At 42.4% G+C, this 25009-nt stretch overlaps 1 protein-coding gene across 1 annotated transcript in view; it reads right to left on the bottom strand.

Moving 5' to 3' along the window:
- PAH (phenylalanine hydroxylase) overlaps nucleotides 1–25009 on the bottom strand; it is a 69216-nt gene that overhangs the window by 42258 nt on the left and 1949 nt on the right. The window contains exons 2-3 of the mRNA XM_060164807.1: nucleotides 19409–19516; nucleotides 5411–5594 (exon numbers count right to left, since the gene is read on the bottom strand). Of these exons, the coding sequence (XP_060020790.1) occupies nucleotides 5411–5594; nucleotides 19409–19516 (292 nt within the window). The remainder of the gene's footprint in view (nucleotides 1–5410; nucleotides 5595–19408; nucleotides 19517–25009) is intronic.

The raw sequence follows: 25009 nt of genomic DNA, 5'->3' as shown, positions 1-25009 counted from the left end.
AGGGCCATGAACATCTACAGCCCTGAGGCACACTTGGGGCTGAATGAAACGCATGGGAGGAGGTTTGGAAGTGAGGAGGGGGACAAAGGAAAGATGATGGAAACAGAACAGAGGAGCAGAGGGAGAGAGAGAGGAAAAGCAGGCACAGGTGACGGAAATGGGGAAAACCCCCGACCATCTGGACCCCCTCCTGCCCTAAGCAGCTTCTCTCTACAGGGTCTCAACTCTTTGGGAACAATGACCCTATTGAAAATCTTCTCTCCTAAAAAATATGCACGCAGGTGCACATGTACCATTTTGCCCAAAATCCCAGGGGCTTTGCAGACTCCTCCGAGGAACCCTATCCTTCCTCCTCCCACGATGGATCTGAAACTGCAGCCTTATCGTGGCACTGCCTTTCACGGCAGCAATGTTGAAGCAGAAAAGGGAAACACTCAAGAGGGCTGGGAGGGGAGAGGGGCATATATGAGGGAAGGAATAAATATAATGATGTTACTTTGTCGTCTCACAATTAAATCTTTGTCTTCTCCACTTAAATCATTGCTTCAGGAATTAATCCAAATAAGAAGACAAATAAAATCATAAAGGCCCCTAGGCTAGATATAGGTAGTAGATAGAGAGATGAATAAATAAATAAATAGCCTTTCTACTCCCCACAGAAAATCACAGTTGTCCTGGCAGTCTGGACTCCCTTTGTTGCCACAGCAAGACCCTTACAATCACCACCACAGCATGAACGAAATCTACTCAATGGCCAACTGCTCTTGGAAAATAACGCCAAACGGATAAATTTCTCAAAAGGTGATGATCCTACACCTCTGTCTAGCCAAGTCATTTTGTCCATCTGCTGCTCCTGGCTGCAATCTGCCTCCATGTAGGAATTTTCCATTCCCCCCGCTCAATGTAATGTCATGCAGAAGACTCAAAGGGAAATGTAAAAGGATTAGTAGATTGATCGATGGAAGATATTAATGCTCTTTCATGTTGGGTTGAAGAAGGATTTGAGGTCATCAGGAGAGAGGGTAGCCGGAGAATAGACCTCAAGTATTCAAAAGACTCTCTGGATTAAAATCCTATTAAACTCCCATCAGCTTCTCTAGGAGGCATTTTAGAAGGTTGGGGTTTCTTTAACATGTCACCGTAATTAGCCTTCCCTTAAGCTGTTTTGGGTGGGGAACTTTAGCAATTAAGAAACTGAAAACTTTCATTTTCTAGCGCCCACACGGCCTTTTGAACGGTTTGAAAACTAGAATGGAAAGTGGTTTAGCCTAATTGATTTGAGGGGTTCAGATCTCTCCCCTTCAACCTGCTGTCAGACTCGCCCCTGAGATCTGAGCCCCTCAATAGAAAGGGCATTTTGTCAAGTGAAAGAATCAAAGGTTCGGATCTATGATGATGCCTTTCTTCTTCTAATCATCCTCCCGCGGAGTTGGACGGAAAGAACAACTCTGCAAAGGGATGGTTGTTTCCCCTAAAAAGGTCTGTTTCTGGGCCCAGATTCCAGTTCACAAAAACTACCCCAGACACCCAAAGGGCCCGTGTCTCTCAGCAGGTGCAAAACTGGGCTGTTTCAGCATCACTGCATGGAGATCAGCCGGTCCGTTACGTGGACATGAAGGTCAGGAAACCGTGTCAGGGAGTGGCAGCCAATATGGGACAGAGTGCACAACCATCCAAAGCAATAAGGGTCGAGAAACACGTGTTGTTTTAAAGGGTCAGTCTGAGCAGTTTTTTCCTCACTAGGTGAAGTATCAATCCAACGTTAAACATCAACGCCCTGCCACTTTGAGCCCCACCAGGGAATCAAACCTGTGCCACGTTCCACCTCTGACGAGCCCAACACTGATGACGTGGTGCCTCTGTGTCAGAACGTTGGCTTCTTCACTTTCACACTTGCTGGGTCCTCAGAGTCCAAAGTGGAGAAGAGGCCCAATTCCACCAGCCGTGTCTCCATCACAGCACCCGCCCCTCTTCTGTATTCACCTGGCTGTCCTGTCATCCTCGCCAGCCTATGAGCTCACGAGGGACGGGCCGTGCTGACTCTCTCTCCTTCCAGCTCCAAGCACGGTGCCAGGTACAGAGCAGTGTTAGACATCCGCTTGCCCACAGCTGCACAGAATTCACTCTGTGCCTTAAGGCAAGTCACGGCCTCCACGTTTTATGATGAAAAATTAAGGAGTCTGTTGGGCCGCCTGACCTGTGAGGTTATTTTCTAGTTCCCAGAATCTCCGAAAACGTAGCTGTGTACAGGCTGGCTTTTCATGGCTCCCATGCTCAGGTCATAATTTATAATAACAAGGATGATAATGCTAAGAATAGAGAACTTCTGTTAAGCCCTTAAACATGCTCAGTGCTGTTCTCAATGCTCCACTGGTGTTATTTCATTAATCCTGTGAGGCAGAGACTCGTACTCCCATCTGATACAGTGATAGACTGTGGTGATCAGTAATTTGCCCAAAGTCACACCAAGTGTGTATCCTGGTTCCGGAGTCTGCGCTCCTAACTGTTCCTCCACATCCTATTTCTGAGCCTCCCGTTCAGGCTGCCAGCCCTTCAGCTGATCTCTGTGCATCCCCTGCCTCCCCAGGGGGCTGCCTGCCTGCCTGTCAGATGCTTTGATTTCCTACCCCAGGGCCCCAGCTGGCCTGGCCTCTACCTGCTCTGAGCAGAGGCAGAGCCTGACCCACGATTCAGCAGGCCCTTTGCCCTGAGGGCCTGTGGCCCCTGTTGGGAGCAGGTGGCCGGAAAAGCAAGAGAAGTCGTTGTCATCAGGGCAGCAGCTCACTTGGGAGGTGGAAGAGGAAGGAAGGCAGATAGGGTTATTCTGAGGAGGAATTCCAAGTACGCGCCCCCAGTGACCAGAGACCCTGTGCATCGCTGTGCATCCTTGGCCAAGGCAGAAGCCCAGGATGGACTTCCTTGTCTTGGTTACAGCCACAGGAGGACACGAGCAGGAAGAGAGGAGGTCTCCTAGGATGGCCTCGGAGGTGTCTTTTGGAAAATGTTTCAGTGGCCTATGCGAAGAGGTGGGTCTTGTCTCATTGTAAAGCATCTCTGCCTATTAACATACTATTTTCAGGTACAGAGCCTGAAATCCTCTTGAGCTAGTCATCAATGTTTGGGCAAAAAAAAAGCTTTTGATTTTACAGTAGAAAAAAGTTTTTGATTATATGGGAAAAAAGTAGTTCATCTCAGCAATCACACTTCTAAGTATTTACTTAAATGAGTCGGAAACTTACATCCACAGAAAAACCTGCACATGAATGTTTAACAGCCTTACCCATGGATAAACAAGATGTGGTACATCTATACAATGGAACATTATTCGGTAATTACAAAGAATGAGCTATCGAGTCACAAAAAGGCATGGAGGAACCTTGCTAAATGTAAAAATAAAACAGCCTAAAAAGGATATATTCTCTATGATTCCATATTCATAATGCATGACATTCTGGAAAAGTCAAAATCATGGAGACAAAAAGATGAGTGGTTGCCAGGGGGAGGGGATAAGGAGGGAGGGATGAACAGGGGGAGAACAGGGCACTTTTCGGGCATTGCAGCCATTCTGCATGAGGTGTAATGGTGGATACATGACATTATGCATTTACCAAAACCAACAGAACTACACAATACAAAGCATGATCCCTAATGTATAGCCTTTAGTTAATAATAATGTATTAGCATGGCTCACCAATTTAACAACATCACATACTCTCATTTATCCAGCTGGGCACTGTTCTAAGCACAGACTATGGAAGATCTCATTTAGTCCTCACAAAAGCCCTATGAAAAACTGAGGTCAGAGCAGTTAAAGAGACTTGTCAACTTGTCAACTAGTTGCAGAACAGAGAATAGTATTTGTTTTGTTGGAGGTTTATAGGAATATCATGACCTGACCTATGTGGACACCTGCAAGAACAAAGGATTCCGGCACCAAGAAGTTTGCAACAAACAAATAAGTGGAAAAAGTAGGACTTGAACTGAAGCCTGTCCAACCCCAAGCCCATACTCCTAATTCCTTCGCTCTACCGCCCTACTCCCCTCCAGGGCACATCAATTACATTTTGTCATAGGGAAGAACAAATCTGACTCCATATTAGAGCTGTTTCTTTTACTTTAACCTTTGTACTCTGTTGCTTGTGCTTAGTCATGATGGCTTTGCACGTTTTGTAAAAGAATGTTGCCTATAGCCTGAAATATACAGGATAGCCTATTCTCAGGGCTCTGACCTTTAAGAGTTCACGCATACAGGGATAACTAGTTGCAGAACAGAGAATAGTATTTGTTTTGTTGGAGGTTTATAGGAATATCATGACCTGACCTATGTGGACACCTGCAAGAACAAAGGATTCTGGCACCAAGAAGTTTGCAACAAACAAACTCTTTCGCCTTTTTAGTTTCAAAGAAGCCCTGAATTCTTTGATAAGGTAAGATGGTTCTTTGAGACACTAGTCTGCTATCATCTCAGTCTGAGGGCTTTCTGAATAAAGTCGTTACTCCTTGCCCTAACAACTGGTCTCCTGATTTATTGGCCTGACATGACCCGAGCAGAACAAGTCTGGACTCAGTAGCAATTTCAGTAAGTAAATAAGGGGGCAGAACAAGTCATGACAACTGCTCTCTTTAGCCATCACTCACAAGCATTTGCTGAGAGCTGTGTATTAAGCACTGTACTAAACTCTGAGGATATTAACATAGGTAAGAGACTCTCCCTGCCCACCAGGAGCTTGTAATCTAGTGGAAGAGACAGAGAGACAGTGAAAGACCTAAGAACAGAGCCAAGGAGTTCCAGCTCCAGAATTGACATGTCATGAGAAGGACTTGGGGAGAGGCTATGAGATGAAATGGAGGTAACTAAAGAATTTGTCTCGAAATTATCTTTATATAGAAAGCACCCTGGATACCCTAATCATCCTACCTCTAGAAATTACGAAATTGACAGCAAAATAATCCACGAATGAAAAATATATGAAAATTGCAGCAGAAGACAACTAATATAAGAAACAGGTATCTTGAGGAAGGGGGAAAAGAACATTTATTAAATGTCTAAATATGCCAGGTACTCGTCTGAGTCCCTAACCTATATCCTCTCACTTAATCCTGGTCTTCCAGGGTAGAGATTATTATTATTATTATTATTATTGCAGTACGCGGGCCTCTCACTGTTGTGGCCTCTCCCGTTGCGGAGCACAGGTTCCAGACGCGCAGGCTCAGCGGCCACGGCTCACGGGCCCAGCCGCTCCGCAGCATGTGGGATCTTCCCGGACCGGGGCACGAACCCGTGTCCCCTGCATCGGCAGGCGGACTCTCAACCACTGCGCCACCAGGCAAGCCCAGTAGAGATTATTTTTGCCATTATTTTATGATGAGAATGTAGGGTCATCTGTGTTGCAACATTGCTGTCTCTTACCTGTGTCTTTCTTCTTATCCCGGGAAAGCTCGTGCACAGTGGCCCCAATTTCATGCCTCAAGATTCTGATGATGTTTGCCAGAGCGGGCATGCTGCGTTTATCCAGATAGGTGAAAAATTCATACTCATCTTTCTTTAAACGTGAAGGTCTTGATTCAATGTGGGTCAGGTTTATATCATTCTCCTAGAAAACAGGTGTAAGGGAGTATGTGAAGGGGGCAGTCACTGGAATTGACACAGACCAAACACTCAAAACCAGAGCAAAACACAATGAAAGGAGAAGAGATGAGGAAGAGTAGTTCTTTTTTTTTGTCTTTTGTTTTTTAAATATAAGAATAGAAGAAAGTCTTCAACACTGCAAAAGTTGTTTACCTTTTCTTCTGCAAAACCAAATAACTAATCACAAGAGGTGGGGGAGACAGTTCAAATGCCACAGAATTTAATCACGTGGAAATCTGCTCAGGGCTTAGAGTTGCAAACGTAAGATTTCATTGGGTCAGTGGTTGCCAAAAATATTTACACAGGAAAACCTCCTTTCCTGAATGACATCTCACAGAATCTCAGTAATAGTACCTCAATAAATAAATCAATAAATACAAGCAACATTGTTCTGCTTGAATAGAGTCCACAGGAGTCAGGCTTCTTGGGTTTAAATCAAAGTTCTTAATTATATTGGCTACGAGACCTTATAAAATGTACTTTCACATTTCTAACCGTCAGTTTCTCCACCTGTAATTTGGTGGTACTATGGTACCCGCTTCATAAATTTGTTGGAAACATTGGATGAGATGATACAAGCACCTTGCCAGGTACTTAGTAAATGCTCAGTTAAAATTATCCAGTATAATATCATTCATATTCTTATATAATTACTTTTCATTCAAGTTATGCCACAAAGGTGTATGTAGTACCTACTAGGTACTGATCACTCTGCAAGGTGGTTGGGATATATCAGTGGACAAAACAGACAAAGATATTTTCCTTTATAAAGCTTCCATTCAAGTTGTGAAGAGACAAACAACAAACATAAAAGATAACCGATTTGTGTATTATTTTATAATGATTATAATGATAAAGGCTAAGGAAAAAATACCAAGCAGAGCAGGATGAAGGGAACGGGCAGTCCTGGGATGGAATGAGGGAGATTACAGTATTTAATAGAGCGGACACACGAGGCCTCATTGAGAAGGGAAGGCTCATGTACAGGCATTCATTAAATGGCACAAAAATAATGCTCACTTAATAAAATGTCTCAACGTCAATGTCTTTAGCTGGTGGTACTTTAGTTATTATGGGGTTTGTCATTTAAGAAGAACTATTTACTTAAATTGGTCCTCAAATTTGAATGTGTGGTACTCATCTGCTACTTATTCAAAAGTCTGATTTCATTGACAGTACGGTTCTTTGTGAAGAAAACGAAGCCTCTTTACTTTATTAAAATAAAAAAAAGGGGGGGTTGGCCCAAACATTGAAATGGATAAAATGTACCCAGAAAAAAATGTTTAACTTGAATAACTCTATAATTTCAAAGAAATGAAATTCATCGACCTTGTAGTTCAAGAAGCGTATCTTTTTTCTTGATGGTTAGTGGCATATGGTTGAAGAGCACAGGGGTAATTACAATAACGATACCTTTTTGCATTTGAATATCACTTTACAGTTTAGAATTATTTTCTGTGACCTTCCCAACAAACCTCTGAAGAGGTTAAGGAACATGTAAAAAAATGAAATCAGAGATAAAGATGCTTTGTTAAAAGTGGCTGGAGAGGGAGGCCCTTTTCCTCTAATCTCAGACATTGGTCTTCTAACCACACAGCCTTTCCTGCCAGAGGTAACGGTGAGCATCCCTCAAATATCAGCTTTTATCATTGTTATTGCTATTATGCCAAACCCCCCCCCACAAATGAAACCTCTGGGTATAGTAAACACAGTAAAAAGCATTCCTACGCAGGCACCCTTCCTGCTCTTTCTTCCTCATGATTTTCAGGGGTACATGATGGAGCTATTATTTATGGGCACCAGCTGCAGAGAACACACCCCCTGACCAGGTAACCCAATGTGGGCGTCCCGACTAGAGAGAGAGTATGTGGAGGAGAGAAGGCCAGAGAGATAGCGGTTGCTCCAAAGCTTTTTATGCAAACAGAGGTGACTTCCTAAACGCAGCCAAGAGCAGTGTCATCCTTCTTGGCTCATGATGATAGAGAATGGTTACGCTCCGCCCGCTATTTACCTAAGTTGAAACTTCAAACGAAGAGATAACCAATTTCTGCCTTGTGTAGAGCAGAGAAAACAGCAAAGCCAAGAGCCAGGAGTGCACACACCTTCGGCATGGTTATCTGCGAGACAGTGTGGGAGGGCGGGTGGCGTAGGAGGTGAGAAAGGATGCAGAGTGAAAAAAAGGCTGGCAGGCAGACTACAGGCTGATAATGTTCCCCACCCATACCCCACCGCTCCCGATGTGACAGCACTTCCGGAGAGAAGACTCGCACTTTGGGGATAGCCATAAGACAATGTGTGCCCCGTGACTCAGTCTTTATAATTGTGGAGACCTAACTTATGGGGAAAAACTTTTACCTAAATTTGTAAGCTGACTAAATTCCCATAATAGGGGAATGGTTAGGTGGACTGCAGTGTAATCATTCAGTGGAGATTATGCAACTATTAGAAAGGAACCGACAACAACATGCATAAAATACAGCGCCAGTAAGCACTCCAAGATATGAGTGATAGTCTCTAGATGATGGGCCTAGGGGTGATTTTTGTCTCCTTTCTATTTTCTTTTTTATCACAGTTCAACTTTTCTAAAAACAACATTTATTACTTTTATAATGAAAATTTAACTTTGTCTCTTAAATGGTTATAATGACAGCCACTTGGGAAAATACGATGGATATAGATATGTGATCATTAAAATATGTTTTAAAAAATTATGCCCAGGTCAAGGAAAAAAAGGCTAGAATGAAATGCATCATGATGAGTTATGACGAGATTATGTGTATCTTCTAGTTATTTGCCAAATGTCTTATAATATTACGCATATAATGAAAATTAAATTATATCTTTTAAATGTGAGTGAAATTTCTGGCTAAGAATATCCAGCCAAATTTTTTAAACGACTTCTTTCCCATTTGAATCAATTTGTTAACAATTAACTCTCTAGCTTGGCATGCAATTTCCTTAGTGGAGTTTTTCCAGTTTAGCAGTGTGGATCCTTAGATAGATACCAATAACTTTGGTTGCTAAGAGAGGATTTAGAAACTAACCTCCAAACCTGATTATGATCTTAGTTCCCTTTTAGTAAATGAATTTTTATTTTTAAACAAGAGCTCTATGCAGGTTAAAAATTGACCCCTACACACTCACCACATCTTGGGGGAGGGATAAAGAAAGAATTCTTTGTGTTAATACACGTGGACATCTTAGCAGAGGCAAGAAAGGTTTAGAGTTAGACATTCCAAAGACAATTTCACAATTTGTCCAGTACTTAATTTCTGTGTACAAGATGGCTGAGCAACAACTTGATTACTCAGGACTCTTGAACAGACAGTGTGGGGACCAGAGAAAAGCAAAGTGGAATGAACAGTCTATTTGAACAAGGATTGACCAGAAACCCGCTTCTGCTCCCATCCAAGAGGAAATCTTTCTAAAAGGGGATTCGTCACAAGTGGATAAAGCTATAGATACACAGAATGAATATGATGAATTGTGGAAAACAGATTCATGCTTCTGGACCTTTTCTTGACCTCCAGCTTAGGGCCCCTTCCTCTCCTCCTCCGTTTCATTCCTCGAGGAAAGAAGAATGGTACAGCGAAAAGCATGTGAGCTTTGGAACTAATCTGAGTTCAAATTCTGTTCTGCTACTCACTACCTTTGGATACTCTAGTTGGCCATTCTCAACTTTTGTTTGTCTGTGTTTAAAATAAAAATCATAATATTACCTGGCAGCTTAATAAGAATTAAAAAGAGGGAAAGTACCTAGCACAATTGTGGCTTCGCTCACAGATACTCAGTAAGAACTCATTATACACTACCTTTCTCAACCTGGTGTAGAGACACATTTCCCTGGGAATTGAAACACATTAAGCTGATGAGTCATTTTACCCTTTCATATTTGCTTTACCTTAAACTTTTCTCAGCTTTTTCCTTGAGAGCATGTTTTAGAAAGGAGAAGGAAGTGCTGAGCATATTGTTAGATGAGACTAGACTGGAAAGGGGGAGCTTCTTGGACCCCCTACATGCTGTTGCCTTGGCATAAGTGCAAATGAAATTATGTCCTGGCCTGTTTCAGAGCTTTCTGGGGGCAACATCAAAGACAGTCACAAACGATGTCCCACGTCATTGGTCTCAAGCAAACGGACAGAAGGCTTTCATAACTCAGCCGATCCAACACCTTCCTTGTGCCAAACACTGTCCTAGGTGCTGGGCTACAACAGCGAACAAACCCGGAAAAACCTGGGGACTTCCCTGGTGGCCCAGTGGTTAAGACTCCATGCTCCCAATGCAGGGGGTGAGAGTTCGATCCCTGGTCGGGGAACTAAGATCCCACATGACGCATGGCGTGGCAAAAACAAAGAAAAAGAAAAACAAACAAAACAAAAACAAAAAAGCAGGAAAAATCCCCACCCTCCTGGAGCTTACATTCTTGAAGGAAGAGACAAACAATGACTATGATAAATAAATAAAATATACTGCCTTCAGATGGAACAGACAGAAATAAACAGGAAAGAGGGACAGAATATTCCAGGGGTTCAATGCAAGTGCCATTTAAACAATGGGGTCAGGAAGTCCTCAAACAATAAACAGGTGACATGTAAGCATAGACCTGAGGTCAATGAGGGAGTAGGACATGAGGGAACAGCAGGTGCAACGGTCCTGGGGTCAGACATTGTGCAATATGACTGAGGACCATCAACGAGGCCAGCGTGACAGGGGCAGAGTGAGCACGGGGCAGGAGGCAATAGGACATGAGGCAGAGGAGTAACCAAGAATGACCTATCGGCCGTTATCTTAACTTTAATTTTCACTTGGAGTGATATTAAGAAACTATGAGAGGTAATAGGGCAGAGAGAGAGAGACATCCTTTGACTCATGTTTTCAAAGGAGCAGTCTGGCAGCTATTTTAAGAATAGACTGGGGACTTCCCTGGCGGTCCAGTGGTTAGGACTCTGCGCTTCCACTGCAGGGGTCATGGGTTCGATCCCTGGTCAGAGAACTAAGATCCCAGAAGCCGCATGGCACAGTCAAAAAAAAAAAAAAAGAAGAAGAAGAAGAAGAAGAACGGACTGTTGTGGGACAAAGGCAGAAACAGTGTGGGGACTACGTCAGCATTTGGGGTGAGAAATGATAACTACAAAGATAAGTCTCACGGAAGTACAGGCAGGGCTTCCTGTATATTTTTACTGATCTCTGCTCACGAGAGGGCCAGCAACAGCCCTAGCTGACCAGGAGTCTGAAAATTAAACCCACTGGGCTGAACAGGAAAGCAGAAGAAGCACAATTAAATTCTAGAGGGAGCTCAAGATCATCTCCCACTCTACCGTGGAGGAGAGTTCTTGGGCAGGTTCCAGCTGAACTTTCAGAAGGATTCACGCCCTGGAGACCATCTTTTGGGATCCCACTCTTGCTTCTCCTGGAAGGGTCTCTGTTGTAATCTCTTGGTCTTTTCTTCCCTCAGTCTTGTCCCTCTTTGTTAGGTTATTTCTTCCCCCACCCTCCCTTCCATGTGGTCGGGATTGTGTCCAACTCGGAGGGAACCCCTTCCTGGGGAAGAGCCGGGCTAGCAGCTTAATCCAGGCTCTTTTCAAGGCTTTAGAGAAACGAGCTTTCTTGTCCCAAGTTCCCCTTTCTCCCTTTTCTTGCCACTGGAGGGAGAAAATCAAAATGGCCCCGTGGCCTGTTTCAGTCCAGGCTACTGATGTGCAATCACAAGTCATGTACCATCAATGGACCACAGCACTCTGTCTACATTTCCATGGCGTGGGATCTAACCTCATGATGAAAGTTTAGAAAGTCAGCTCTGTGTTGCTGTTTCTCAAATATGCCCAGCTTTGAACAGGTCAGCAGCTGAAAACAGTGTCAGTTTTCCATTTGAGATTCTTCTATTCAGTAGCTAGATCATCAAACCTACACAAAATGTTTAGGGTAGCATCATTTGCATGGACAAATAATGGGAGGAGGCTATATGTCCACCAACAGGAAATACGGTCACACGATGGAAGATATGGGAAAATGAGCAAGAATATATGTGCAAATATCAAAACAATGTTCCCCACCTTCTCCCCAAAAAGAAAACTGCAGAGGGATGGTTACAATATGATTCCAATTTTATGAAGATTAAAAGCTTGCAGGATAAACAACAAGGTCCTACTGTATAGCACAGGGAACTATATACAATATCCTGTGATAAACCATAATGGAAAAGAATAAGAAATATATATATATTTTTATTCATTTGTATATTTTTTTATATATATAAATGAATCACTTTGCTGTACACCAGAAATTAACACATTGTAAATCAACTATACCTCAAAAAAATAAAACAAAACTTGCCAAACCATGCCGTATATCTTAATGGATATCTCTGTATCACAAAGTCGAAAAAGATGCATGGGGGGCTTCCCTGGTGGCACAGTGGTCAAGAGTCCGCCTGCCGATGCAGGGGACACGGGTTCGTGCCCCGGTCCGGGAAGATCCCGCATGCCGCTGAGTGGCTGGGCCCGTAAGCCATGGCCGCTGAGCCAGCGCGTCCAGGGCCTGTGCTCCACAACGGGAGGGGCCACAACAGTGAGAGGCCCGCGTACCGGAAAAAAAAAAAAAAAAAAAAGATGCATGGGAATAGTATGTGTCAAATTCAGATTAACAGCTACCTCTGAGGAGGGACGTGCATGGGGAAGAGATACCCAGGGACTGTAGTCATTTCTGTAATGATGTATTTCTTAAGCAGGGAGTGAGTTACATGGGCGTTCTTTATATCATTATCTATATTTGGGGGGTTAAATAAGATGAAAAAGTCATCTGGGTTATAAAAACTTTCTTCCCCCCAGTGGAACTCAAGGCTCTTCTTATTTTGATTAAAGATGGAATGTTCCCTGTAAACATTTTACTGCCATAACTGCTCTGGACTTAAGGCCAAAGGGGCAAAAGCAACCCTTGTGATTCACTCTTGATTCTGTCCTGCTCACCAGACGCAGGGGTCACAAGCAGGACCTTAAAGTCCAAACTTTAGAGTAATAAACATCTTGTACCTGACCGAATGTCCCCTCTGCGATCCCACCTCTATCTCCAGGAACACTGAGGTTGGTAGATGGTAAGGGGATTTGAGGATTCTGTGACCTGGCCACTTGTTTATTCTCTCAACTCATCTGTTTCTTCATTCTGGAATGTACGTCCCCCCTTCCTCTCCCGTAGCCAACCCTCTAGGTTTCAGCTTAAACATTGTATCTGCAAGAAACCTCCCCTGGCCAATTTTGCCCTAAGCCTGGGTTAAGAAAGCTCATGGAAACTTGAGCTCCTCCACGTTCTAAAGGGGTAGAGACTGACTGCCTGGCTCTTCGCAGTCTCCTCAGCACCAATATACGGTCTGACAACAGCCGATACCTAGAGACTGTCATACAGAGTGAAGTAAGTCAGAAAGAGGAAGACAAATACTGTATATTTACGCATATGTGTGGAACCTAGAAAAATGGTATCGATGATCTTATTTGCAAAGCAGAGATAGAGACACGGATGTTGAGAACAAATGTATGGCCACCCAGGGGGGAAACAGGGGTAGGATGAATTGGGAGATTGGGACTGACATATATATACTATTGATACTATGTATAAAAGAGATAACTAATGAGAACCTACTGTATAGCACAGGGAACTCTACTCGATGCTCTGTGCTGACCTAAGTGGGAAGGAAATCCAAAAAAGAGGGGATTATATGTATATGCATAGCTGATTCACTTTGCTGTACAGTGGAAACACAACATTGTAAAGCAGGTATACTCCAATAAAAACAAACAAATAAACAAACAAACCCAGCCGATATTCAAAGTACGTTAATTGAATGCATAAATGAGAAAATAAGAGCTCATTGACTAATCAGATGAGGGGAAGGCGTGGGTCATCTGGGCAGAGGTCACACATAGAAAGTGAATGCGACAAACATAGACTGGATATGTCACATTTAGACTATAAACAAATATATAGATTTGTTTTCACAAGACCAATCTACCACAAAAATGGAAGGTGAACTTGGAAGCAGTTTTTACCTCTAAGTGTCTAGTCTTGGGCAGCTTGCTTAGTCTGGACCTGTGTGTCTCCATCAATTAAATGATGACAACTGAACACACCCATGTACTGATACTTTAGATCTCTGTATATCTGCCTGTTTGCTTGTTCCCTCCCCTGGTGAATTCACGGTAAAACGATTAGCGGAGTGCTGGCAGAGGAAGGGAGACCTCTTCTTTGCAACTTCCCCCAGGAGGCTGCTTCTAATTTTATAGCCCATCACTAAGCCACTCGCAGTAAAGGCTCTCAGGAGACTCCTGTTCTAAGAAGGCGCGGGATGTGAGCACGTAGAGGCTAAAAATATAGAGAGGTACGGAAAATGCAGAGAATTGAGAGATGAATCTGCTGAGGACAGTGGGATGTTTGTGGGTTGGCAGATAGAGGGTTGGGTATGTTTCTCATCGTTTGGCCCCAATTCACTAAACCATCTGCTTCACTGTCCCTACCACCCACCCAATACATGTAAACACTATACATCTGTATGTTCATTATAATAATCAAGCCTATTGTGTTGCATTCTGATGTTGCTACTAGCTGAAGTCTAGTAGACCACAAGCCCAATGGCAGGCAACATCATCCCTCAATGGGATGATGACTTTGGTGTTAATCATCTAAGGAAAAGACAGCAGTGCTCATTAAGCATGGAGGTGACTGCAGGAGTACTTAGCAAGGGACTCACAGGGAGCAGGTGATTCTCCCATATGGAATGTCTCTCCTCCATTGCCAATCTTGGAGGAGCTGGAATGTATTTTTTTTTTATCTTGGCCATGCTGTGTAGCTTGTGGGATCTCAGTTCCCCCACCAGGGATTGAACCGGGGCCAAGGCAGTGAAAGCCCAATATCCTAACCACTAGACAACCAGGGAATCCTTGGAATAGATTTTTATCTTCTGTCTTTATTAAGGAAAGGTAAGTTTACTTAGACCATAATTTTTGCTTTGATTCTGCCCTGCCTTTTTTTAGCTGTTTTGATAGTAATAATGCTTGAAATCAATGGCTTCCAGCACCCTTCTATAGTAGAGATGTTTCCTTCAGGTGATTTGAAATATGCTTCCTATAATTTCTAAGCTTTGCCACTGAAGTAATAAAAAATAACTAATATTCTTCTTCTACAATGGCCCTTCAAATATTTGAATGAACCTATTGTTTCCTCACCCCATCTTCCCTCTTCAAGCCAATTAAACTTAATTCTTTTTTTAAAAAAAATTATTAATTAAATAATTTATTTATTATTTATTTATTTTGGCTGCACCAGGTCTTACCTGAGGCATGCGGGCTTCTTAGTTGCGGCATGCATGCAGGATCTCGTTCCCTGACCAGGGATCAAACTTGGGCCCCCTGCATTGGGAGTGCGGCGTCTTACCCACTGGACAACCAGGGAAGTCCCATTAATCCTTTTTTTTTTTTTTTTTTTTGCGGTACGCGGGCCTCTCACTGTTGTGGCCTCTCCCGTTGTGGAGCACAGGCTCCGGACGCGCAGGCTCAGCGGCCATGGCTCACGGGCCCAGCCGCTCCGCGGCACGTGGGATCTTCCCGGACCGGGGCATGAACCCGTGTCCCCTGCATCGGCAGGCGGACTCTCAACCACTGCGCCACCAGGGAAGCCCCCGTTAATCCTTTAACTATTTCTCATAGAGCTAAGAATTTAAGAGTCTCTGATGCTCCATGACTCTCCAAAATTAGGGTGCATAGAAATAATGAGAGCAAACATTTATTGAGCTCTTACTATGTGCCAGATACTTTAATAAGTACTTTGCATGCATGAATTCATTTAATTTTCACAACAGCCCTATAAAGCAAGCTTATTATTACCTTCATTTGAAAAATGAGGAAACTAAGCCACCAGGAGGATAAATAACTTTCCTAAGGTGACCCGGCTCACAGGTGGCACAACTGGTTTTTCAACCGAAACAGTTTTGTTCCAGACAACATAGTCCTAATCCCAATGCTGTTCTACTCCTCAGGGTCCCAAACCTAGGTTATAACTGATAGTCTGGAGCACCTAACTCTAAAATAGCATAAGTTCAGTGGAACACTAGTGCCTGCAAAATGGTAATAGGTCTTTCTTGAACAAGGTTCCATGACCAAAAATGTCTGGGAAATTCTGAGTAAGATAGCATTGAAAAGGTTTCCACTCTGCAGGGCATTCCATGGTCTTTAATATTTTCACAGGCATGATGGCTCTCCAAAATCTAGACGCAGAATTTTTCAGCCATATTTACCCTTGTAACTCTCTAGTAAAACATCTACTAACTTGTGGCATTCAACAGAATATTGCTTAGAAAACACTGTCCAAAAGTGTAGTTTAGATTTTTCCTGTTTCTTTTTCTTTCTTTTTTTTGCCATTTATTACCTTTGATTTCATTTTATATGGTCTAGAAGTTTAGTGTCAACTACACAGTTTAAAGGGTTTGTCTGTAATTTTATCTAACGCTTACTTCTCCATCTCGTTCAGATACCATGAAAGACATGAGTACACAAACACACTGTGGCCACCATAATCCCTTGGTTCTACTAAGTTACTCTGCTTTTCTTTAATGGCGCTGCCCTGACTCTTGGTCATTGCCATTTGCTATAAATGTTCACAAAATATACTAAGTAATTCATTCTAAGTTTGGGGGTGTTTTTTTTTTACTTTTTTGGGAAAAATGTTTTTAAATCAAGGCTTTTGACTGTCTCTAGTCATCTTTCTCCTCTTCACATGTTCTCAAAGATTTCTGATAGGTTTCATAGAACACACGTGAAAAGAGTAAAGGAATAGATATCGTATGAGCATCATCTGTGGGCTCAGTCATACCATGCATCTCACATAGCGCATAAAACCTCATGGCCCCAGGGAGGTATGGTTCATTAGCCCTACTTTATAGATGAATAAACAAAGGCGCACATGTTAAACAACCGGTCAAGGTCAATGAACTCTGGGATTCAACCATCCCACATACAGTCCATGCTCCTTGGGTGCATTCATCCTCATAATTTAGTTACTTGTGGCTTATTTATTAGGTTGAAAGCATCCTGTTAATTTACTATTACTTAATTTATTAACCCTGACTACGGCCTGACCTCTTAAGAGGAAAATGCTGATGAACCGTATAACACAAAGACTAGAATGTGACATTCCTATGTTTTACGGATATATTCTTTCTTACAACCAGCTTGTCATTCAGACAGCACTCTCTCTCTCTTTTGTACACTCATTTCTTGCTCTCATTCAGGCAGACGTTTTCTTCCTCCTTTTGGATATCCAAGTTTAATTTCTTATAGACTATTTTTTAGATCAATTTTATATTTACAGAAAAAATTGAGAGGATAGTACAGAGAATTCCCATATACTCTATATCCGGTTTCCCCGAATATTAATGTCTTGTATTAGTATGGAACAAGTGTTACAATTAATGAACCAACGTTGATACCTTATCATAAACGAAAGACCATACTTTATTGGAATTTCTTCAGTTTATATCTCATGTCCTTTTTCTGCTCTACAATCCCACTCAGGAGACTACATTATGTTTAGCTGTCATATCCCTTTAGGTTCCTTTTCACTGTGACAACTTCTCAGACACTTCTTGTTTTTGATGACCTCGACAGTTTTGAAGAGTACTGGTCAAGTATTTTGTATTCTGTCCCTTAACTGGAGTTTGCCTGATGTTTTCCTCATGGTTAGACTGGGGTTATGGGTTTGGGGGAGGAAGGCCACAGAGGTAAAAGGCCATTTCATCAAGTCACTCTCTATGGCCCAGACCTAAGGAGTGGGGAGCTATGCTCTCCTTCTCTGACTCCAGAGGATCTACTTAAATTATTTGGCATTCCTCTGCCTGGGAGATTGGTCTCTTCTCCATCTATTTATGTATGCAGTCACCAGGTAGAATTTAATTAAAGTACTAGGGGTAAAAAATTACTTGCTTCAAAAATATTCCTTCTTAAAATCCAGGGCAAAAGTGTTGTTTTTTGTTTGTTTGTTTTTAAAGACCTTCTTGTTAAAATTAATTTTGGCTGCATTGGATCTTTATTGCTGCACACAGGCTTTCTCTAGTTGTGGCGAGCAGGGGCTACTCTTCGTTGTGGTGCGCGGACTTCTCATTGCGGTGGCTTCTCTTGCTGCGGAGCACGGGCTCTAGGTGTGCGGGCTTCAGTAGTTGTGGCTCGTGGGCTCTAGAGCGCAGGCTCAGCAGTTGTGGCACATGGCTTTAGCTGCTCTGCGGCATGTGGCATCTTCCCAGACCAGGGCTCGAACCCATGTCCCCTGCATTGGCGGGTGGATTCTTAACCACTGAGCCACCATGGAAGCCCCTGAAAGTGTTTTTGAAAAGTCTAATTTCCTTTGCTCATATTTAAATTAAATTTCACTCTTAATTGAACATTTAATATGTATATTGAAACTGAGTCTGCCAGCAATCCCACTACTGGGCATATACCCTGAGAAAACCATAATTCAAAAAGAGTCATGTACCACAATGTTCATTTCAGCACTATTTACAATAGTCAGGACGTGGAAGCAACCTAAGTGTCCATCAACAGATGAATGGATAAAGAAGATGTGGCACATATACACAACGGAATGTTACTCAGCCGTAAAAAGAAATGAAACTGAGTTATTTGTAGTGAGGTGGATGGACCTAGAGTCTGTCATACAGAGTGAAGTAAGTCAGAAAGAGAAAAACAAATACCGTATGCTAACACATATGGAATCTAAAAAAAGAGAGAAAAGGTTCTGATGAACCTAGGGGCAGGACAGGAATAAAGACACAGACGTAGAGAATGGACTTGAGGACACGGGGAGGGGGAAGGGTAAGCTGGGATGAAGTGAGAGAGTGGCATGGACATATATACACTACCAAATGTAAAATAGATAGCTAGTGGGAAGCAGCCGCATGGCACAGAGAGATCAGCTCAGTGCTTTGCGACCACCTGGTGGGGGGGATAAGGAAGGTGGGAGGGAGGCTCTAGAGGGAGGGGATATGGGGATATACCTATGCATATATCTGATTCACTTTGTTATACAGCAGAAACTAACACAACACTGTAAAGCAATTATACTCTAATAAAGATGTTAAAAGAAAAACAAAAAAAAACTGAGTCTGACACAAAGATGACTCACACAAGGCTCCTTGCCTGAAGAAACTATCCTGGGGTCAAACAGAATACATTTCACAAGGCAAATAAGTGCTGCAGTTAAAAGTTAAAGAGTGCTTCGGGAACACTGAGAGGATAGCACAGGTGTCCTTCTGTATCCATGCAGAAACAGTTCCAGGACCCCATGGGTACCAAAATCCTCGGATGCTCAAGACCCTTATAGAAGATGGTAATCATGGTACAATGAATACAGTCTGCCCTCCCTACCAATGGGCTGCATACCTGCGGATTCAGCCAAACCCAGATCGAAATTTTGGTTGAATCCAAGGGATGTAGGACTCACAAACATGAAGGCTTGACTGTAATTAATTCAAGGAAAGTTTGATGAAAGAAGAGTGAGTCCAACACTGGCTTCCTGGTGCGCAGCCAGTGATTGTGAATGATCCTAATTATGAAATGGAGAAGCCTTAGCTCAGAGAGGATGAAAGACTTAACTAAGTTCACACAGTTGGGTCACGTATGAGCCTAAGCTGAGAATCAAGTCTTCCAATTCCAGATCCTATGTCCTTTTCGCTACATCAAACTAGAAGATAACACAGAAGTCTGCTATGCCATTATTCAAGGCGGAAATGAATAAAACACTTACCTCAAATAAACGTAAGACTTTGGCCAGCGCACCAACTTCTTCTTTGAGTGAGAAGATCAGTGATATGGCACTGTTTTGATTGGAGTTGTCTTCAATGTAGCTTGTTTCCTACAGGATTAAATGCATTTGGGTAAAATGTTTTTCACAGCTCAGCAATTCATTCCTGTGAAGCCTCCAAGGAAGAGGCGAGCATGAACTTCCTCTTCTGGTTAAGTTTTGGAATGCAATGGGCTACATATATTCTCTACAGAAGTATATGTGTGGCGGAAAAGAAGTAAATCAAGGGAAGTAAAATGTTCAGTGGTGCTCTTAGATCAGACTTCAACTTTAGAAAGCTCTAATTATTCACAAATGTCACCAGTTACACTATAGATTCACTGCCTTTTTAATGAGCAACTACCAAGTGCTAGGTAAAATTAGGGCTCTGAGAGAAACAAAGATGAATGAGAGGATGCCCCATTCATCAGAAGTTCAAATATACATACACATACGAGATAAATTAAAAAAGATCTTAGAGGTGGTATAATATGGTACAATAATTGTCCCAGGAAAACATTGAGAAATACAGGGTGGAAAATACTAAAAATAGAACACACACAGGCTTTTGAGTCCAAAGACATGGGTTGGAATCCTCTCTCTTCCATTTACCAACCAGAACACTTTGGGATAGCTTAGGCTTCTTAACTTCCTCACGTGTGAAAGCAGGCTAATCTGTAGTCATGACAAGCCCTGTCAAAACAGTATTCAGATGATGAAAAAGATAAAATAGTTTAAATATAATATTAAGAGAAATATGTAAAAATGATGGAAATATTAAGAATACCCACGAATGATTTCTTGGCCTTTGGCAAAGATGTCATGGGAACATTAAACTTGTTCCCAGATGCTGGGGTCTAGGACACCAATTGTTGAAAAAGAGTCACTAAGTACATAAGAGCACATATATAACTTATTGGAAGATGGAGGCCTTAAAACGGCAAAGAATGTCAAGGATCTAGCAACTTTCTACGTGCATGTGACAGCAAATTAAGGTGGGACTAGGGTTACCATTCCAGAAAGGGTTTGCCAAAATCTTTTAAAATTTTAAAGTTAAGTGTTAAATTAAGTTTTACAATAATACATAGAGTTCCATGTGTGCTTTCAAATAAACAGCATATACCTAAAACTGGGGGAAAGAAAAACAACCCATGCAGAACAGTTACTCTCTTGTAAGCAAGTTAATGAAATTAGTGGAATGGCTGTTACATCATCTCCATGAGAAGGCTGTGCTGGGCAGGGTCTCAGTGACTTGGCATCATAAGCCCTGTATGAACACGGATGACCCTCAGGATGAAATTCTTTTAATTCAGATTCTCCCAGAACCTCACCTGAAACAGAGGTGCAGGGGAAGAACCAGAATTATCAGCAAGTGTGATTAGAGGAAGCCTTAAATGAATTGCAAAACTGAACTGCTATATATCCTTATATGGACCATGATATTATCTTTCTAAAAATTATTTTAATCTACCGTACATTAAAAGCCCCTATAATGTCCCAGATATTATAAAAAGCACTTGATTTGGGTTATCTCATTTAATTTTTTTTTTTTTTTTTTTGCGGTACGCGGGCCTCTTACTGCTGTGGCCTCTCCCGTTGTGGAGCACAGGCTCCGGACGTGCAGGCTCAGCGGCCATGGCTCACGGGCCCAGCCGCTCTGCGGCATGTGGGATCCTCCCAGACCGGGGCACGAACCCGTGTCCCCTGCATCGGCAGGCGGACTCTCAACCACTGCGCCACCAGGGAAGTCCTATCTCATTTAATTTTGATAACAATCTAGAAAGTAGGTTTTACTACTTTCCAAGTGCCCCTTTTATTGATGACAAAATGAAGGTTTAGAGAAGTTAAGTAACTTGTCCAGAGTTGCACGGTTAGCAGTGGAACCCATGCCACTGGATCCCAGCATGCTGTCCATGAATCACAGCTTCCTGCAGGCTCTGCTCTACCTTCCGTCTCTAGTAAACCCTGCCAGAGACACGCAGAGCAGTCTCTGATGTCAGTCTTCTTCCTAGGAGATGACACTGAGCCCTCAGTTCTTTCCAGTTTCCTTGAAATGACAAAAGATTTCCATTTCTAATTCACTTGGCAACATTCTCCTCTCCTGTTGGCCTCCAAGAAAGGGAGCCTATTTCTGACACACCTCAATGGTGTCACCTATGACTGGGGCCATTCAGACATGAACGCACCATGCTTGAAACTCTGTCATCCACCACTTTCCCACTCCTGTGTGTGTCCAGCCAATCACCAAGTCCAGTCTGACCTTCTCCAGAAATAATTCTCGGGGTCAGGTCCTTCTTTGGTTCCCACTGCCACCACAATCACCCAGCTTTTAGTGATCTGCAGTGATTGAGCCCTGCTAGCAGAATTTTGCTCGCGTCCTTATTCTACTCAGTATTCTTTAGGGGCTCCCCGTGGCCAACAGGATACAAGACCTCTTTGTGATATTCAAAAGTCCCCTTAGTACCCCACCTCCTGAGCTTCACCCACAGGAACCTCCCCTCCAGAAAACTGGTTCCTCCTTGCCCTTTCAACTCCTCATCAGAGTAAATGCACTGCATCCCTCCCTCTCCCCCTTCCAAATACATCATCCTTCCTCAAAAGCCCTCTTGGGTCTCACTTCTCTCAGAAAACCTACGTACTCGTCAGCCAAGGTGAACAATCCCTCCTTGATCTGTTTGTTCCATTTGGCCTCTGATACCCACATGGGACTTGATAATTGACTCAAAGAGGTGGACTTGTCTTAAGAGTTCGTCTAGTTCCACACTCTCATTTTTCAGATGGGGAGACTATGGGCCACCTGAGATCATCACACAGGCAGTGGGTGGCAGATTAAGAACTCAGGCTCCTGCTATGGAAAACAGTATGGAGTTTCCTCAAAAAATTAAAAATAGAATTACCATATGATCCAGCAGTCCCACTCCTGGGCATATATCCAGACAAAACTCTAATTCGAAAAGATACATGCATGCCAATGTTCACAGCAGCACTATTCACAATAGCCAAGACATGGAAACAACCTAAATGTGCATCAACAGATGAATGGATAAGAAGATGTGGTACATATATACAATGGAATACTACTCAGCCATTAAAAAGAATGAAATAATGCCATTTGCAGCAACATGGATGGGAGCTAGAGAGTGTCATATTAAGTGAAGAAATTCAGACAGAGAAAGAGAAATATCATATGATATCACTTATATGTGGAATCTAAAAAAAAAAGAACTTATTTCAGACTCACAGACTTAGAGAATGAACTTATGGTTGCCAGTGGGAGAAGGGTGAGGGGAAGGGATAGCTAGGGAGTTTGGGATTGACGTGTACACACTGCTGTATTTAAAATGGATAACCAGCAAGGACCTACAGTATAGCACAGGGAACTCTGCTCAATACTCTGTAACAACCTAATTAGGAAAAGAATTTGAAAAAGAATAGATACTTGTATATGTATAACTGAATCACTTTGTTGTACACCTGAAACTAACACAACATTGTTAATCAACTATACTCCCATGTAAAATAAAAAGTGAAATAAAAAAGAAGTGTTATGAGGGAGAAAAAAAAAAGATGTGGTATACATATATACAATGGAATACTACACAGCCATGAAAAGAATGAAATAATGCCATTTGCAGCAACATGGATGGATCTAGAGATTATCATACTAAGTGAAGTAAGTCAGACAGAAAAAGACAAATACCATACGATATCACTTATATGTGGAATCTAAAATATGACATAAATGAACTTCCAAGAAATAGAAATAGACTCACAGACATAGAGAACAGACTTGTGGTTGCCAAGGGGGAGAGGGGGGTGGGGGAGGGATGGATTGAGAGTTTGGGATTGGAAGATGCAAACTATTATATATGGGATGGATAAACAATGTCTTACTGTGTAGCACAGGGAACTATATTCAGTATCCTGTAATAAACCATAATGGGAAAGAACATATATGTATATGTATGGCTGAATCACTTTGCTGTGCGGCAGGAACTAGCACAGCATTGTGAATCAACTATACTTCAATAAAATTAATTAATTAACAAAAAAAGAACTCAGGCTCCTAAATGTCATTCATTCTATAGAATTCCCTCTGCTATAGACACAATGTCCACATTAAAGGCTCTGTTTCTTGCATAGTAAGGGCTGTACTCTGGTCCAAACACCAGAAGTTTACTCAATACCACTCCTAACAGCCTATACCTTACCCACATCTGTCCCCTATCACTTTCGTCATTCTCCCCATATACTTTCTAGATCAGGGTTTCTAAGTGGGTGTTCCTTGGGTCTCCACTCCAAAATTACCTCGTGATTCCTTGTTTGAATGCAGATTCCTGGGTCCCACCCAAACCTACCAAATCAGAATATTTGGTGTAGGATCTTAGAATCTGCATTTTCAAAAGCATCGCAGAGGACTCTTAACCATGCAAGATTTTGAAACCACTGATAAATATATAGCCTATTTTTTTTAATTATGACTTTTCTCATCTGTGTCTGCAAATTCACATTTACCGTAAGGCTCTACTCTTTATTGTTATTAATATTGAAGGTAGAGCCGGCCACGACTGAGTACCCACCATGTGCCCAGAGCCATATCTGGTACTTTTTACAGTTAATAAACATCACCATTGGTAGAAACTAGCACTGGCAGAAAAAACAGTTTACATATAATAGCTTATTCAGTCCTCACAATCGCCCCATGAGATGGGTGCTGTTATTTTGAAAATGAAGGAATACACTCAGCGAGATTAAGTGGCTTGTCCAAGGACACTCAGCTAACGAGCGGCAGAGTCTGCATGTGAACCCAGGTCCAACAACTCCAAAATCCTTAATCCACCCCCCAGTGATCCAACTGGGACAATAGCTCCCCTTTTCAAAGCTTGAGGGAAAGGAAGCCCATGGAATTTTGTGAAATGGTGTGGCCTTGAGTGGATTCCGATTCCAGCATTGTTATGCAGATCAGCATGAGATCTTGGACAAACCTCTTCCAGAACGTGTTTATAATGGCTCATAATCTATACTTTATTTGTTTCCAATAGACATATGAGTTGACTTAGAAAGACATGTACACTCAGGACGCATAAAGGTAGAGAAAAGTAGCTCCGAAACTAGAAAAGAAGGGAGAGGGCAGGGAGAAAAAACTTTACTAGCAACCAAGAAGGAAAGGATTTTGATCACCGAGCAATACCCTTAACAGAAATACATTCTCTTTGGGTGTGTCTAATAAATACATTCTGTTATCTTTGGAAAAGAGCAGTTTTCACAATTACCAGCAATTAATCTGCAGCAAGGATATTCCAGCAGCACTGACTTTCAATTGTAGTGCTTTTTGGGGTCATGGGAGGAGGTGTGTATTCACATGTGTGATTATACATACACACATCTACAGTGTAAGACACCCAAAAACAAGATGCAGACATCCTGCCTTGGACATACTCTGCCTCTGTATTCCAGAATTTATCTACAGGAGGAAGCAGTGTGGTGGAGGAGTGCACAGGGTGTTGGAGTCACATCTGGTTTTGAACCCTGGCTTTGTGCCACTCAGAGCTGTGATTTCTAAGT

This window comes from Lagenorhynchus albirostris, chromosome 11, assembly GCF_949774975.1.
Source record: "Lagenorhynchus albirostris chromosome 11, mLagAlb1.1, whole genome shotgun sequence".
NCBI lineage: Eukaryota > Metazoa > Chordata > Mammalia > Artiodactyla > Delphinidae > Lagenorhynchus > Lagenorhynchus albirostris.
The sequence above is the reverse complement of the archived record's forward strand: the minus strand, read 5'-3'. Positions and strand labels throughout refer to the sequence as shown.